At 38.6% G+C, this 18,799-nt stretch overlaps 1 protein-coding gene across 15 annotated transcripts in view; it reads right to left on the bottom strand.

The window, feature by feature from the left end:
- TPP2 (tripeptidyl peptidase 2) overlaps nucleotides 1-18,799 on the bottom strand; it is an 82,157-nt gene that overhangs the window by 58,266 nt on the left and 5,092 nt on the right. For 14 of the 15 annotated variants that reach the window (XR_010150553.1, XR_010150551.1, XR_010150552.1 and 11 more), the window contains exons 2-5: nucleotides 15,278-15,406; nucleotides 5,995-6,090; nucleotides 3,691-3,795; nucleotides 1,349-1,473 (exon numbers count right to left, since the gene is read on the bottom strand). Coding sequence is in view for 9 of the 15 variants with exons in the window: in XM_016925506.4 (XP_016780995.4) it covers nucleotides 1,349-1,473; nucleotides 3,691-3,795; nucleotides 5,995-6,090; nucleotides 15,278-15,406 (455 nt within the window). In the remaining 6 variants the exon portion in view is untranslated. Of the gene's footprint in view, nucleotides 1-1,348; nucleotides 1,474-3,138; nucleotides 3,235-3,690; nucleotides 3,796-5,994; nucleotides 6,091-15,277; nucleotides 15,407-18,799 lie in introns of those variants that run through there. The other variant, XM_063792302.1, reaches the window with a different exon arrangement.

The raw sequence follows: 18,799 nt of genomic DNA, 5'->3' as shown, positions 1-18,799 counted from the left end.
AATCTTGTGGAAACACACACTGGTACCCTGGACATCCTGACTCCGGATTCCTTTTCCTAGGACAAAGTAATCTGCAGTGTTTTCAGAACCTAGAGCAAACACTTTAAATGAAACCACCTATTGCCTCACTACTCAATCCCTGCTAATATTTTAGTATTTCTTTAAGTTCTTTTGTAGTATATACTTTCCTAAATATACTCTGTTTCGTATTTAGCATTTTCCTTGAATTTAACCTTGCCTCCTTTCCCACACTAAAACGCACCTAAGGCTTATCACTGAGTGTGACTGTATCATGTTACCCCAGATGGTGGATGTATCAAGGTTTATTATTCTGTATAAAGCCTCTGGAAAATAATTTTTCAAAACGTGTATGCATATGCACACAACAAAACAACATGTATGAATACACACAAAAGTGCATTAATATTTAATATCTAGATTGAAAGAGTTACGTGCAGTTATTTTATTAACACCATCATCCCCAAATTGAGCAGAAATTTCTCATTCAACTTAACATTGCATACACCTTTGATGAAAGATGAGTTAGTACCTGCACACGTGGGAGGAGAACCCTCCTTTAAGAAGGGTGCACTGTGAAGGTGAACAATTGTGAGAGCAGTGAGGAAGCAGTCATGGCATGATGTGTGTGTGCCCCACCTTGTGATGCAATTCTTTGTGTATAAGCAGGGACGCAGACTACAAGTAATTCTTGACTACAAGTTTAAGAAATAGTCCCTGTTTGTTGTTTTTTTTTTTTGCAGAAATCCTAAAGCACACATATGGCTAAATATCTGTATTAACAATGTCTTCCTGTTTTCATGCAGATAGTAACTCAAGAAGGCAGACTAATCAACTCCAAGAAGCACATATGCAGTATGTAAGGCACTAAAAAAGAAACTAAAAAACGTACATGATGGGTAACTTGGTATAAATCACATTATTATTATTAGTTTTAGTAATAGAAACAGCAGCAGCAACAGCATACATTGATTGCTTACTATATCTAGAAACATCAAATTTAATTTTCACAAAGCCCTGTAAGCACCACTATCTCAATTAACAAATGAGGAAACATTTCCAAATATACGGATGGTCAACATACTAATAAATTATTAATGAAGTAAGTTTATTTAAATCAGATAAAAGTCAGGTTTAGTGTCAATAATTATAACTAGAAGTTCAAGGGGCTTGTCCAAAACTACCCAGATGCCAATTTGGCTCTCAAATGATTTTGCTGAGTGATATCACGAATAAACCAAAATTCTGTGCAGCTCTGAGCATTTAATGTTTTTCAGAGTAGAAAAGAAAACATTTGTAAATGAAGATGTATAAAATACATGAAGTTTACCTCCAGACTTCGCCATCATGCCATACCAAGCAGTCATATACAGGGCCAGGATCGCTGTATTTCTTCTCAAAAGAATTTAGCAATTCCACTTGACTTTGAAGTTCCTCCTTGATTAGTTTATTTGCCTAGTCAGTTGGAAAACTGATTAACATTAGTACATTCTGTCCTTCTAAAAGTTGTATTAACATACAGCCAAAGATACAATGTTAATCCATAGTAAAATTATTTTACCCTGAAAAAATGTAAGAAAATTTTGTTCTATCTATGCAACTTGTCATTCAATTCAATGAAGCAGATATCCATTAATACAGATCTAATTAATAAAGATCTAAAAAACAGTTATTTTACTCAATCTCATTTATTCACTCACTAGGCCTGCTTTGGGAAATACACAGTGCTACACGTTGGTGATTCCATTTAGCCAAGATATGTTTGTTACATATTTGTTATCTAACTTATTTCCAAAAGCAACTCTAAAACTGCTACAAAATAGGTTATCTATTGACTCTTAGATTTTTATATCAGGACCTATTCTATCTCAAATTTATTTCTTAAGAATCCAAATAAATAATAAAACCCATGAATCATCTTATATCTTTTAGAAACTGCTATGTTAAATAGAAGCATTTAATGGGGGTAAGTGAAGCCTTATTTTAGCTCTGTGGTCATGAATAAAACCAAGTGCTTTAAATTCGATTACGTACACACTAGACAACAACTGGCACTAGCAGGTGTTACCTCTCCAAAACATTTCTCTAACCTAGAGTATATATAAAAAAATAAGGTACTCAAATAATTAGGAAAATGACTGGTTTAAACAGAAATAAGCTGGGAGATAGAAAGGCATATAAATACTGAAATTGAGACGAATATCTCTAGACTATGTTACTATATTAAGATCCAGCAGGGGTTGACAAATCATGGTGCATGGGCCAAATCTAGCCTGTGACAAAGTTGTGTAAATGAAGCTTTACTGGAACATGGCCTTCCTGGTTCAGTTACATATTGCCTAGGTTTTCATGATACAAGGGGAGTGTTGAGCAGTCATAAGAGAGTACTAAAAATATTTACTATTTGGCAATTTATTGAAAAAGGTAGTCGTCTTTGATCAAAAGCACTTAATATTGCTTAAAATCAATCTGCCTTCTATAAATAGTGTGGTGTGAGTATTAACCTAGAGGGAAGAAATATGGATTCAAATCTCAATTCAGCAACTTAGCTGTGCAATCCTGAGCAAGTTATTTGTCCTTACGATAATCTGAGGCTGTCACATCAGAAACTAGTAGGATAGCAAACTATTATCTTGGCCAATAATTACTAAATTTCACACAAATCACAATCATGTAAAGGCTATCACAAACATCGATGCTGTTTCTAATCCCACTTAGTAAATCAGAATTATCAGGGGATAAAGCCCAGAAAACTTAATTACTTTTAAAATAATTCAGGTGACTTAGAGATAATCAGTTCATCAGTATCAATTCCACAAATCAGTATATGGGAACCAAGGACTACACCCTCCCATGTTTTGAAACAAGGACCTTGAGGTCTGATATATTAACTGAAATATTAAGTATTTTGAAATCCCTTTTTAAAAGTGACAATAATACATATAATTAGAGAATACATAGGCCGGGCATGGTGGCTCATGCCTGTAATCCCAGCACTTTGGGAGGCCAAGGTGGGCGTATCACAAGGTTGGGAGTTCAAGACCAGCCTGGCCAACATGGTGAAACCCTGTCTCTACTAAAAATGCAAAAAAAAAACTAGTCAGGTGTGGTGGCACGTGCCTGTAATCCCAGCTACTCAGGAGGCTGAGGCGAGAATAGCTTGAACCCGGAAGGCAGAGGTTGCAATGAGCCGAGATCACACCACTGCACTCCAGCCTGGAACAGAGCGAGACTCCGTCTCAAAAAAAAAAAAACAAAAAACAAAAAACAAAACCATACTATATGGTTCCATTTTACACAAATCAAAATAGGCAAAATCATCTGCAGTGTTAGAAGTCAAGGTGGTGGTTGTCTTTCGGAAGGAAAAAGGGAGTAGTGACAAGGAAGGGGCACAAGAGAAATTCCCAGGTGCAGCTTTCATGGGAGAATTCATAACCAAACACAATTTATGTACTTTTACCCTATGTGTATTATGTGTTAAATTTTAAAAATTCATACATATGTACATTGACTTGAGGATAAATAATAAAGGAAAAATTAGTAAAATTAACCAACATAAAAGAAAATTTGTGAAAAAAGAAAACTTGTGGAAAAACAGTCTATTAGTTCTCTAGAAACTCTATGGGAATATGGTTCTAGGGTAATGTTTAAATGAAATCGACTAGCACCAACTTGAGAAGAGCCGTTGTTGGCAACATCAAATTCTTCCTGTTTTCTACAGGCTTCTGCAAGGGCCACTCTGTGAACAGGGTCCCAGATTTTTTCCTTCCGTTCTTTCTGCAAAGACAGAAAAATTACCTTACAATTAGGCTGACAAATACTCAGGTAAACCTAGACAGGCATTTATATGTGGACTTTGTTGGTACAGTTGTGATACTACACAATTCTCATAGAGAGGTTTTAAAAAATCATTTTTGGCCGGGTGTGGTGGCTCACGCCTGTAATCCTAACAATTTGGAAGGCTGAGGTAGGCGGATCACCTGAGGTCAGGAGTTCGAGACTAGCCTGGCCAACAAGGTGAAACCCCGTCTCTACTAAAAATACAAAAATTAGCCAGGTGGGGTGGCAGGTGCCTGTAATCCCAGCTACTTGGGAGGCTAAGGCACGAGAATCGCTTGAACCCAGGAGGCTGAGGCTGCAGTGAGCAGAGATTGAGCCACTGCACTCCAGCCTGGGCAACAGAGTGAGACTCTGTCTCAAAAAGAAAAAAAAAAAAAAGTTTCTAATGAAGCAGATAAAGCCATGGATCGCTTACTAAAAACTGGTTAGTCAATTCATTGCACCCAGGGTTTAAGAGAAGTTTACCAAGACACATCCAGATGTATTTTTATGTATCATATTCCCCAATTTAAAACCTTCTCTTCTCCAAGAATACTGACTGAATTCCCAGTCATTAAAAGGAAGAAAATGTTGTATTCTGGGCCTATACAAAATTGGGAAATGCCATAAGCCTAGTGTACGCAGAGGACTAGAGTAAGACTACAGCTGCATTTTGACAGACAATGCAGGCATCCTCAATTTCCTCCCTATTTTTTTTTCCATCCTCTTTGACTTGATAGGGTTCTATGTCACTGAAATTGGTTTTAACCTTTATCTTCAGTGTCTTTAACTCACGGTAACTCCCAACGCAGCTAAAGGAACAGTCCACTTCAACAACACTATATTTGCATATTAAATCACATCTTATCAACACAGCTGATTACATTTAATATACTATATAAAATGCAGTCATGCAATGGTTCACACCTGTAGTCCCAGCACTTTGGGAGAATGAGGCAGGCGGATCACTTGAGCCCAGGAGTTCGAGACCAGCCTGGGCAACATGGTGAAACCCCATCCCTACAAAAAATACAAAAATTAGATGGGTGTGGTGGTGCGTGCCTGTAGTCCCAACTACACGGGAGGATTGCACAGGAGGTTGAGGCAGTAATTAGCTGTGATCATGCCACTGCATTCCAGCCTGAAATTTTAAAATAACATATTATGTAATAGAAGTTATACGCATTATTCTTGTTTGTTTTGCAGAATGATTAGAAACTGACAAATAAGGTAATCTGAGTAACTTCTTATGCTTCACAGGCCCTTGGGGAAGTAACACGACAGAGGCAAGGCCCCACACATCTTATCCATCAAGCTCACTTCCCAGGATTATACCTTATTTTACAGCTGCAACCCTGGACTTGTATTAGGTACTTGTATCAGCTACTTGTATCAGCATTCTCAAAACGGTAGTCACTAGCCACATGACACTATTTAAACTTAAATTTTAAAACATTACATAAGATAAAATTTCAATTCGTCAGTCACACTAGACATATTTCAAACTCTCAATAGCAACATGGCTAGTGACTACCATAATGGTTAGAGCAGAAACTGAACATTTCAAACATTTCCATTATCACAGAAAGTTCTATTGAACTGTTTTAAAGCAGGCTCTTTATCATTCTGCTTACCACTCTTATTTTTCTAATGGCACACTGGTACTTCTTACACTTCAGCAGTTTTAGGACTGATTAACACTTACCTTAATACTAAATGATGACTAACTGGGAGCAAGAAGGCTAGTTAAACAGGGGAGGGACATTATCACAGAAACTACAGGAACAGAAACGAAAAGGTGGTCTGGACTTTGAATCCACTGTCTTTAGCCTTTTTCAAGTAAAAAAAGTCCTTCAAAAATCCAGTGAAAGCTATATCCCATCTCCCAGAAAAACACAAAAATCTGAATATAATTTCAGTGTATTCACAGATTCCCTAAACTTATCCATGTACCCAAGATCAAGAATCACGACTTTACACGGATGACATTCCATTGAGCAGAATCTTTAAGCAGTCATTGTTTGAAAGCCACCAACCACCCAAAAAACTAAGTTAATGAGATTTTATGAAATATTTCTTTTTCTTCAGTAGGAATAAAATCTGAGGAAGAAGACAAGTCAGAAGAATACAACTCATTGGTACCAGATTGTACATTACCTGTATCCTTTCCTTGAGTGCCTTAGGATAGAAGTCATAGCCATTTTTTATGCCAATATGATATTTGCCTGAGGGATTTGTCCAGCTTGCAGGAATCTACAGAAAAAAAAAGAGTAACCTGTTCATTCACTAAATGCTTTCCAATTCCAATAATACACTACTGAGCAAAAAAGTATATTACTTCTACTCTAATAAGCTTAAATTGGATAAGGATGCTCATGTACAACAACAATGTGTTTAATACTCTAGTTAATGTCTTTATCACTTCTTTTTTCTCATCCATAAATAATTCAACTAGAATAATACCTTCATTTATACAATGCTTCATGGTTTAAAAAGTGCTTTCAACATACACTATCTCAATAAACTCCTAAAATCTTGTAATAATCTTTTAAACGATCTCAAAGTATTTTAAAACACTTTAAACTTTTAGTAGAGCGATGCAAACAGTATGCCTAGTTTACAAACAGAGAAAGCAAAGCAGCAGAGAAATCAAATTACTTGCCTGAACAAGAGGAAAGTTGAAAACTGGAACCTAGTTCTATCATGGAAACCAAAAATTCTGTATAAAGGATATGGGATTTAAAGTCAGATAAACCTGGCTCTGAATCCAAACTCTATCACTAACTAGAAGGAACCCACAGGCTTCCACTTATTCATCTGTAAAAGGAAGAAAATCTCTACCTTATTCTTGGGAACAAAAAAGTGAACTGAGCATCAACCAACATGAATGATCAATCAAGAAAATGTAGGGTATTCATATTCTTTGCAATCATGGAACCGCGGTCATCAAAATCAGCTTTTAAATATGTATAAATGACAAGGTTCAAACACTCAGAGCTGGTGGCCTCATCAATCCTCACTTGTGCAGTACCTTTAACTCATCCCCCTGTCCTTCATCCAATTACTTCCCAGGCAGAAAACTTTTGGATGAAATTTCCTCACAACTAAATAGAGGAAAACAATCATTCACAGAGCTTCAAGGAGCTAATACTAAATAGTGACCTTTTGAAGGCCTCTGTGCCATTAATCACTTCCAAATCAACTGGATGTCCGCAGAATGTGTAATTTCAAACACGCTGGCATACAAGCTAGCACTTTTCACTCAAAACTGAACCTTCTTTAGAGAATACGAATTCTGAACTTTAATGTTTTTGCAACAGCCCACGGCAAAACAATAAAGCACTGCAACAACAAAAAGGGAAGTAGTCACTAGCTTTTAAATTCCAAGTATTTATTCACTACTGTCCCACTACACAGGTGGCTAGCAGCAACTTCTTTGTACAGACATTACAGAAAATCATGAAATGCCAAAAGATTAAATGAAGTAACTAATTAAAATAACTGCAAAATAGAAAGTCGTTAAGTTATATTTAATCACAATTTCTTAAAAAAAACATAAAGTACAATAAAAACAATCCAATAGACATAATTTAATTATAAATGAGATCAAAGTCTGCACGGTCCATGGAACCAGATACTTCTCAAATCACAACTATGTATCTTCCTTACCACGAAGGCAGACTAGTTACAAAAATTACACCAAAAAAATCAGATAAAAGTTATAATCTGGGCTATCTGATCTAACTTTAGCCAAGTTAGAGTAAAGCTAACTTTATGAGGCGATTATGAAATTTTATTTGGCATATTTGAGTATTCTACATAAACAAAGTTATTTTTTCTAAGAATAAAATCTTTACATTTGACCATTTTAGGTTGGTATCTTAAAAAGGTTCTAATAACACAGTAACTACAATGTATTAAGACTGATTGTCATATGATACACGTAATCTTTTTAATTACCAATTACACCTCATTTCTCTGACTCTCTTAAAGAGAGGATGCCTAACAAATGAAACATTTTTCTTAATGGGCCAAGTGTCATCTGAGTGTTAGGGTACCATGCAGTGAAGCCCTCTTAGAGGCTTTTGCTTCCAAATGATTTCAGTCTTGCCAGCCTCATCACACAGGCCAGGGCACACGCACAGTTTCCTTTGGCTGTCACTGCATCTAAGTACCATGCTGAATCTGGCCAAGTCATTCATTATGCCTGGATTTATCTTTATTTTTTTTTTTTAAAAACCAAAAATACTTAAGACTAAGTGTTGATTTTTAAAATGACTTCCAGTTAAATGTGGTAAAATGAAAAAGGTACTGTGCTTCCTTCCAAAATGCTACTAAAATTAGAATAAAGAAGTCGGGGAAGCATCCAAAAACGAAGGGACAAAGAGAATACGAAAGAGACTTCAGAAGCTCACTACATTTTGAAGGGTGCCAAGTGAAAAGAAGGCATTAAAAATTAGAGTGAAAATTGTGGAACACATGGTGTTGGGACAACTGGGTCTTTTCACAGAAAAAAGGAAACAGAACTCTTCAAACTAAGCATATAAAATCACTTCCAGGTGAATTCTAGAACAAACAGAAGAGAAAAGCTGTGACACTTCTTAGAAATATAGGAGAATATCTCTATGATCATGGGGTCAGAAAACATTTGTTATACACTGCTAGTGGAAATGTCTTTTTTTTATTTTTTTGAGAAGGAGTCTCGCTCTGTCGCTCAGGCTGCTGTGCAGTGGCGCCATATTGGCTCACTGCAACCTCTGCGTTCTCCTGTCTCAGCCTCCCTAGTAGCTGGGATTCAGGTGTGCACCACCATGCCCAGCTAATTTTTGTATTTTTAGTAGAGAGGGGGTTTCGACATGTTGGTCAGGCTGGTTTTGAACTCCCGACCTCAGATGATCCAAAGTGCTTGGCCTCCCAAAGTGCTGGGATTACAGGTGTGAGCCACTGTGCCCGGCCTGGAAATGTCCTTTAATACAGACACTTGGTCAAGAAGATGTCCTGTCCAGTTAAAAAACAAACAAACACGCACTTGGAAAAACTGTTTGGCATGACCTAGTGACATATCTCCATGATTCAGCAATTCTACTCCTATGCACACATCCTGGAGACATCCACACACATGTGCACAGGATACACACACATCACAGCAGAATGGATAGAATGTAGTAGGTACAAACCATGGCATATTGCACAGCAATGAAACTTAATAAATCATTGCTGCCCGTGACAACATGGGCAAGTCTCAGGAATCTGAAATCTCACAACACCAAGGGAAAAATGACGCATGATGAAATTTTATGAATGAAATGAGACTGTTTATGTAAAGTTCAAAACTAAACAATATATTTTATGTAGCCACACAGATGTGGTAAAACTACACACAAAAAAGCAAAGGAATGATTATCACGAAAGTTGAAATAGGCTGTGATATAGGAGGATGCAGGAAGTTTCTGATGTATGGCAATACTCTTTATCTTGATCTGGGTGGGTACAATGGTGTTAGCTATACTATTCATAAAACTGTATATATGTGTTTTATGTACTTTATGTATGTATATTTTACAATAAAAGGTTTTAAAGTTCTATTCACTTTTGTACTTTTATCTGCTCATGGGAGTACCATAGGTCATAAGTAGCTTACCACTGGTTTCTCAAGGAAGCCTAGGAATATCATCCTTAGAGAATGAGGCTACTAAAGTGTTCAAAGCACCTAACTTAACAGTTGATCTTAAACTGACAGAAAAATAAAAGTCTGTTAGCAGTTTATGGGCTATGTGGAAAAAACAGACTATAAACATTTAATTCATTTCAAAGCATGACGGCTGGGCGCGGTGGCTGACATTTGTAATCCCAGCACTCTGAGAGGCCGAAGTGGGTGGATCACCTGATGTCAGGAGTTCGAGACCAGCCTAGCCAGCATGGTGAAACCCAGTCTCTACTAAAAATACAAAAAATTAGCCGGGCATGGTGGCGGGTGCCTATAATCCCAGTGACTTGGGAGGCTGAGGCAGGAAAATTGCTGGAACCCAGGAGACGGAGGTTGCAGTGAGCCAAGATCACACCACTGCACTCCAGCCTGGACGACAGAGCAAGACTCTGTCATAAATAAATAAATGAATAAATAAATAAATAAATAAATAAATGCATGACTACATCAAAGAAACTTGAAGACTTCATTGTGCTGGTTTCTGAAAACTATGTACTAAAGAGTTGCAGAGATGCAACTAGTCAGAATCCCAGTGATTAATAATTCTTCCTTTTATTGACTACTGCAAAATATCTAAACACCTGCACATCCCTGAAAAAAATTAAACTGAACATGTGTGTGAGTACATGTTATGGATGGATGGAGAAGAGAGTTCTGACTAAGAAGACTGGCGGAAAATTTATATAAGAGCACTCCCATTGCCCCATCCCACATCCTGCCCAAACTTCACCAACCAAGCTGAACCAGAGAAAAGCTGACATGTCAACAAAGCAAAGAACAGGTGATATGGTTTGGCTCTGTCTCTACCCAAATCGCATGTCGAAATATAACCCCTTCGTGTCAGGGGAGGGATGTGGTGGGAGGTGACTGGATCATGGGGGTGGATTTCCCCCTTGTTGTTCTTGTGATGATGAATTATTACAAGATCTAATGGTTTAAAAATGCATGGGGGCTGGGCATGGTGGCTCGCGCTTGTAATCCCAGCACTTTGGGAGGCTGAGGCAGGTAGATCACCTGAGGTCAGGAGTCTGAGACCAGCTTGGCCAACATGGTGAAACCCTGTCTCTACTAAAAATACAAAATTAGCCGGGTGTGGTGGCAGACACCTGTAATCCCAGCTACTCGGGAGGCTGAGGCAGGAGAATCGCTTGAACCCGGGTGGCAGATGTTGCCGTGAGTTGAGATCGCGCCATTGCACTCCAGTCTGGGCAACAAGACCAAAACTCCGTCTCAAAAAAAAAAAAAAAAAAAAGCATGGCACTTCTCCCTTTGCTGGCTCTCTTTCCTGCTCAATCATGATGAGAAGACATGTCTTGTTTCCCCTTCACCTTCCACCATGATTGTAAGTTTCCTGGGACTCCCAAGTCATGCTTCCTGTTAAGCCTGTAGGACTGTGAGTCAATTAAACCTCTTTTCTTCATAAATTCCCCAGTCTCATGTAGTTCTTCATAGCAATGTGAAAAGGAACTAATACAAAAAGGATGAGACATAAAAATGAGTCTGCATGACATCACTCCAGGCCCCTTGCATGGTGTGGTTACCTGAATACCTACGGCCAGACTTCTTGCTCACTCCTCCCCTAAACCCCAGGCCAAATGGGCTAAGGACTTCTTTAAGGTAACTGGGCATCCTGATGGAAAAAAATATAGTGTATACTGATATTATGGGGGTTCCCCTAAATGTTATCATTACCCTATAGTGAAACCCACCAAAAGACCCTACATAAGCAGAGGAGCTTCCAATCACCTTTTCTTGTGACTTGCTAAAATAAGACAGCTAGGGATGATTAGACACCTAAACAAAATATCTAACATAAAAAGCAGAGAACAAGGAAGAGGAGGCAGAGAAAGAGGAAGGAGAGGGTGAAGAAAAAGGGAGAAAGGAGAGGAGGAAGCAGAATAGGAGACTAAGAAAGGAGAACAGGAGGAAGGGGAGGGAAGAAACAATGAAATAGAAAAAAAATAAAATTTTATCTCAGAGATAAAATGTTGCATACATGATACAAAAATATGCTCCCAGTGAACATGAAGGGGCTTTTGCAATTAAAAATAGGCAAAATTTTAAAAAATTCACACAAGGGTTACAATGTTGAGAAAATGCTGGAAATCTCTCAGGAAGGAAAAAGATTAAGGCAATGAAGAAAAGGTGGAAAAAAATTTAAAAATTGGAGGATCAAGTCAAGAGGTCCAATGTTCAATTAACAGGAGTTCCAGAAAAAAACAGCAAAACAACGGAGAGAAGTTACCTAAGAGAAAATGCAAAACAAATTCTTGGAAATAAAGGACCTGAGAATTAAACTCTCTTCTTCCACATATTAATTCTACAAGTAAAGATTAAGACTAGAAAAAAAAAATCAAGAAATAAAAAATATTAGCATGTTATTTTAAACTGAAGAGAATTTAATGTATTAATGTACTGTTGAAGTAGAAAACAGTAGGGGAGAAGTGGGACAGGATTTAACTCTTTTTGTTAGAAGCCTTGTAAAAATATTTGTCTTTTTAAACTATTAAGACATACTGAACACAATTAAAAATTAAGTTTAAAAACCCACAATGAGGGGCTGAGAATACTTAATGTTAGAGCTAAAGAAATACGTCACCAAGCTGAGAAAAGACAAACCTTATAATTTTTTTGACTTTATTTAATAGCAATACATATGGTACATATATAATTCTACCTTTGAACACTAGTGATATTATTAGTTCATGTGGTTTATCTAAAGCCGGGATTACTGCAGCTATTTAAAAATAAATGAGGCCAGGCATGGTGGCTCATGCCTATAATACCAGCACTTTGGGAGGTCGAGGTGGGTGGATCACTTGAGGTCAGGAGTTTGAGACCAGCCTGGCCAACATGGCAAAATTCCATCTCTACTAAAAACACACAAAAAAATTAGCCAAGTGTCGTGGCGCATGCCTGTAATCCCAGCTACTCGGGAGGCTGAGGCAGAAGAATCACTTGAATACAGGAAGCAGAGGTCGAGGTGAGCCGAGATTGTGCCATTGTACTTCAACCTGGGCGACAGAGTAAGACTCCATCTCAAAATTAATATAAATAAATAAATGCTCGAGTAATACTTTATATGGCTCTAAGCCTGCAAGACTTACTAGGAATTCTCTCTAGCTTCTCAGAGTACCATAGCTCACAGGAATCCCAAGTTTCCCTTTGAAACATATTCTAATAACAAGGTTGACTTGGGGGAAGACAGGCCAAACTCTAGAGTAATTCAGAAGGCTGAGCATTTCTAACCCGAAAATCTGAAATGCTCCATTGACCATTTCCTTTGAGTGTCATGTTGGCACTCAGAAAGTTCTGGATTTTGGAGCATTTCGGATTTTGGATTAGGGAGGCTCAACTGGTATATTCAATGCAAATATTCCAAAATCTGAAACCTAAAACACTTCTGGTCCCCAGCGTTTCAGATAAGGGATTCTCAACCCGCACCGTAAACTGGATGACTCTGACAACTGAAACTTATTTTTTCATAGTTCTAGGGGCTGGAAGCTCAGCATCAGGGTGCCAGCATGGTTGAGCATAGGTGAAAGCCCTCTTCCTGGCTTACAGAGGCCACCTTCTTGCTGTGTCCTCATATGCCCTAGAAAGAGCTTGCTCTAGAGAGAGCTCTCTGATGTCTCTTCTTATAAGGGTACTAATCCTATCCTGAGGGGACACATACTCATAACCTCATCTAACCCTAAATACCTCCCAAAGGCCCAACTTTCAAATACCAACACACCGAGGGATAGGGCTTCAATGTATGAATTTTGGTAGGGGGTGGGGACACAGATCATCAGTTCCTAACACACAGAAAAGGAAGTAGAACCTGGATTATTAATGGCTGCTATCTGCCCATGACAGGCAGATTTCTAAGAAGACCCAAGTCCCTCCCCTAAGTGAAGGCAGGACCCGTGAATATAATGAGATGTCACTCCCATGATTGCGTTATGGTACGTAAAGAAGGTGTAGGGATTTTGCAGACGCAATTAAGGACTCTGAGCAAATCAAAAGTGAGATGATTCTCAGCGGGCCTGAACTAATCAGGTGAGTTCTTTAAAAGAAAGACTGGGGTCATCACCAAGGTCAGAGATTCTCTTACTGGCCTTGAAGAAGCAAGCTATCATGAGTTTTACAGCGGCAATGAAATGAATTTTTCCAACAATCATGTAAACTTGGAAAAGAAGCCTGAGCCTCAGCTGAGCCTTTAATCTTGACTGCAGTCTTGTGAGACCCTGAGCAGAGACCCACATAAAGCCATGCCTGGACTCCTACCCCATGGAATCAGTGATATAATAAATACAGGAATACACAAGGTTTTAGGCGGCTAAGTCTGTGGTGCTTTATTACACGGCACAGAAAGCCAATATGCTGCCACAACAAGCTTACTTAAAAGACAAGGCCTAAGAACAATTCAGATAGATGGCAAAAGGTGGGAAAAGCTAACTAAATAATCATAATTTTATGTTCCAAACTAATGCTGCTTAAGAGTACAGGATCACAAATTCTTGCCATCCATCCTTCATGCTCCTTAGCTCATGAGCTCCTCTGTGCTTGCTTTATAATTATTTTTTACGTTTAGCTTACCCAGGCCTTTCTACCAAGGACATAGAATAAGACAAAGCTGGTAGGCTGAGTGCCCTGGCTCACGCCTATAATCCCAGCACTTTGGGAGGCTGAGACAGGCGGATCACAAGGTCAAGAGTTCGAGACCAGCCTAGCCAAAATGGTGAAACCCTGTCTCTACTAATCATACAAAAATTAGCTGGACGTGGTGGCGGGCACCTGTAATCCCAGCTAATTGGGAGGCTGAGGCAGGAGAATTGCTAGAACCCGGGAGGTGGAGGTTGCAGTGAGCCAAGATTGCACCACTGCACTCTAGCCTGAGCAACGGAGCAAGACTCTATGTCTCGAAAAAAAAAAGAAAAAAAGAAGTTTAAAAAAAAAAAAAGACAAAGCTGGCCATTTAAGTTAACAGCTACTATAGCCTAAGTATTTCTTCATGGTCAAGTTAACTGGGAATACTATGAAGGGACAGTAAAACAGGAAGGCAAAGCTATGACGTGGTTACTTTCTCTATCTTTGTATTCAAAACATAAAATTTGGCAAGCTCACTGAAAAATACCACCCAATTCTAATTACCTCATCAAACAACAAAATAATGGCTTCTTCTAAGACAGCTCCAATGATTCACTTCTTGTGAAATCCCTTCCCCTTAAGTGTGTGCTAGATTAATTAACTCACTTCCAATGAGCTCAATATAGTCAAGTGATAGGTGGTCCCTTAGAAGGTCACTTTTATAAAAAGCCTGTGGCTTTCATCGTGGGGACTCTCTCGGCTCACTCCCCCAGGGAAGGTGCTGCCAGGTACTGCAGCACTGCGGAGAGGCCCAATGGCAAGGAGCCAAGGCCTGCCAGTGACCCTCCAGTAGGCTTGGAAACAAACTTCCCCTTCCTCTCCCAAGCTGAGCCTTCAGCTGAAGTCACAGCCATGGCTAACCATTTGCAACCTCCAGGGCGACTGTGAACTACTGGAACCCCGTTAAGCCACACCCAGATTCCTGACTCACAGAAACTCCGAGGTAATAAATATTTGTCATTTTAAACCAGGATGTTCTGAGGTAATCTGATATGTGGCAATGGATAACTAATACCACCACCAAATGTAAGGTAAAAACATTAGATGCTTTGAGGCAAGAGTAAAAAAAAAAAAATTCAAAAAGAAGACAAAAGGTCTCACCTTAAGCACTCTTCCTGAAAGGCCAACAATCTCACCATCCTTTGGCTCTACTTCCGTAGCAGTATTCACATCGCCACTTCCTGTTGTATCAATGATATCAACGATTTTTGGTTTTCCATCAGTTGTAACCTGAAAATTAAGAAAATTAAAATATGAATGGTAGATTTTAGGTTTTTATTCCTAAAGAAAACAATGCAAATCCACATATATATGTGTGTGTATATACAAAATCTACATTCACTTAAAAAAGAGAACTGAATTGTTTTAAGCCAAAAGCCTGAACAAATACTAGTAAGAAAATTTAATCGTGGAAACACTACAGAATCCTTCAAGTGGTTTCATATATTCAATTAACAAATATTTACTGAGCATTTACTATAGACCACACCCTATTTTAGGTGCTGGGGATATGGCAGTGATCCATACGCAAAAATCCCTGACGATCTTATAGCGAGAAAGCAGTTCAGTTAATAACAAAGTAAAATAAAGAACATGTCAGATGTGCTATCACACTGGGTATTAGCGAAAAAAAAGAACATGTCAGATGGTGAAAATTAACTATGGAGAAAAATTAAGCAGGGAAGGGAGATGGTCAGTGTGGGGTTTTCAACATAAGTTTGGCTGGTCAAGGAAGGCCTTGCTGAGATGGTAACATTTGAGAAAAGATCTAAAGATGGTGAGCTGTGGGCTGGACAAGTTTAGAGCTTTAGGGGGAAAAAATGTTTAGTAGTAATGGTACCACTTAATGGCACCATTATTGGATGCCACACTAGCACCTCAAACGCAACAAAGCTCAAGCTTAACATGCCCCCCACCACCTGATTTTCTCCAGGCTTTGCCATCCCAGGAATCCCCACGCCCAGCTGTTCACACCGGAAACTTAACAATCCTCCTCTGATTCTTTACTTCAGTTGACTCCTCACAGCGAAGCTAACAGGAAATCCTGTTAATTCTTTGTCTAGAAGAGAGCTCAAATCCATCGCATTTTCACTACCACTATCCTAACTTTCCAAACCACCACCATCTCTTGCCTCCATGAGGTGAATCACCTCCTAAGTGGTCCCTCAGTTTCCACTCTTGGCCCCATCAAAAGTAATACAGGCTGAGTGTCCCTAACCTGAAAATTCCAAATGCTCCAAAATCATGGACATGAAGTTCAAAGGACATGTTCATTGGAGACTTTCGAATTTGCGATACTCAACCTGTATTAAAACAAGCTGTATTTTATCAGTCCTCTCCTTTAAGCCCATCAATGTATTCATGGAGCACTCAGAATACTCGCATAAAAAGCCTGGCACCATCTGACCCCTGCCACCCCGTTACTCAGGAGTCTAACCACGCCAACCTCCTTTCAATTCCTGAAACATGCCCAACTTTTTCCTGCCTCATGACTTTTTAAACAGGTTCCTTCTGCCTAGAATTCTTTATCTCTTCAGTCGTTCCACAGGATTCTATCTTCTCTCAGTTTTCTATTAAAGTCCCTCCTGCAGAAAGGCCTCCTCGATGACCTCCTTTAGGTAGCTGCCATCCTAAACTGGATTATTTTTTCTCACTGTACCTCATTTCCTTCACAGAACATAATTCTATTTCTAATGATACAAGCAGGTGATCTTCATCTGTTCCCCCTATTAGAATAGAAAGCTCCATGAAGGCAAGAGCCATGTCTACTTCATTCACGAACATACATATACCCACTACCTAGCAGTGCCTGTCAGGCATTCAATGAATACTTCATTACTGAATTACAAGACACAAGTTACTTAGCACTAAGACTGATTTTCAAAGGTTTGATTTCTTGCCAGTCCACAAATTTTCATTTGAGCCATAACATGATTGCTACAAGTAACAATATATATTTTTACACATTTTTGTGGGAAAATAATTTCTGGGCTCTTTCTTGGCTGGCTTTCCAAAGGGAATTTGTTGCATTGGGGAATATGTACTGAGTTACCAGCAGGAGTCAGCCAGAAAACAGAGTCACAACGACTGAAAAAAAAACAAAAAACGAAAAACAAAAAAAAACCAAAAAACGAAAAACAAAAAAAAAAAACAAAAAAACTCCATCCTCAAGAAAGAAAAAGAAACATAAAAACCGTAGAAACTGTCAGTAAAGTGGAAGAGCAGTCTTCAGACTCCAATTCCACCTGGAGAATTCACACTCTTTACGACAAAGCTTAATGTCCACTGCTCTGGGTCTTTCTGACCAACACGCCCCTTACCCCAACACAAGTATTTCCTCTGCAATAACCTCCAAGCTCTGTAATTAAGGTATACCCTGAAGAAGGAGAGGAAAATTCTCGATGTGGAGAAAACAAAAGCACACATTTTTTTTCCTTTACCAGACAAAGCAAATGGGTGGTTGGTGGACCCCAAATCTCATTTCAATCTTGTTGCCATGGAACAACTGAGGGCCTGATAGCTGAAGGGGTCATAAAGGCCTCCCAGGCACAGCTGTTATTTTCATGTATGGTAATTCTCAAGTTGGATGTTTACTTCTTGGGAACTGTCCTATAATAGTAACAAATAAGAATTCTAATACTCAGAAAGCTCAAAGTCATAATTTAAAAAAATCACTGTGGGAATCATACCAAACCCTGATACAACTATAAAACTTAAATCAGATACTGATGCTGAAGAGATAGGCTATATGTCTCAAAAATATAATTAAAAAAGAGAAAAATGTAAGAAAATCTACCAAAATAAAAATGGAAACAAAATAAAGTTGATACTACTTTATAAAATTAAAACTAGCTAGGTCATGTACTAATCATATAAGAAAATAACCTATTTTAAAATGTATTCCAATACGAAATTTGAAAGATATACAGTACCACTAAGAACCCAAATCACCTATCTTCACCTCAATAAGCAAACCTGAGTGACTTGAGATCAAGAATAACAAGAGAGCACTAACAAGTCAGATAGATCTCTCTCATTAGAAACCTCATTATCAATATATTAGCAAAGGAAAAAAGCCTAATGGGATTTAATGGCTTATTTGTCACCTATTTCCACATGCTTTACTTACAAGGATCTCTCTCCTACACACACAAATTTTCATTACAAATTATTATACATGCAATTATCCTATCCATGAATTTCTTACTTTAATATTAGATAAAGAAAACCACTTCACTAGACATAAAAAGACAAAAACAGAAATGTAGGGTCAGAGGAGGGTTTTAAAAAGGCAAACCCCCTGAGGATTTGCCATGGTGTTTTGGGAGAAGTAAAGGAAAGGAGGAAGCTGAACTGCTAACAATGGAACTATATCACTCATCTCTGAGAAGGGGGAGGCTTCACATGGGAAAGAGGGACTGAAAGCATGGGCAGTTAGTATCGGTAAGAGCTTCGGTATTAAATCCTGGGTCCTGGGGTGGGAGACTGGGAAATGCTTACTGGGCTATGTTGGCTGGATGAAACAGAAATTGCCCACAGCTTTTCCCAAAATGTCAAGAATCTAAGTTAGTGTATGTCTTCAATGTAACCATTAAGGTAGAGGAGTTAGTGAAGGTTGGAAGA

This window comes from Pan troglodytes, chromosome 14 (assembly GCF_028858775.2).
Source record: "Pan troglodytes isolate AG18354 chromosome 14, NHGRI_mPanTro3-v2.0_pri, whole genome shotgun sequence".
NCBI lineage: Eukaryota > Metazoa > Chordata > Mammalia > Primates > Hominidae > Pan > Pan troglodytes.
The sequence above is the reverse complement of the archived record's forward strand: the minus strand, read 5'-3'. Positions and strand labels throughout refer to the sequence as shown.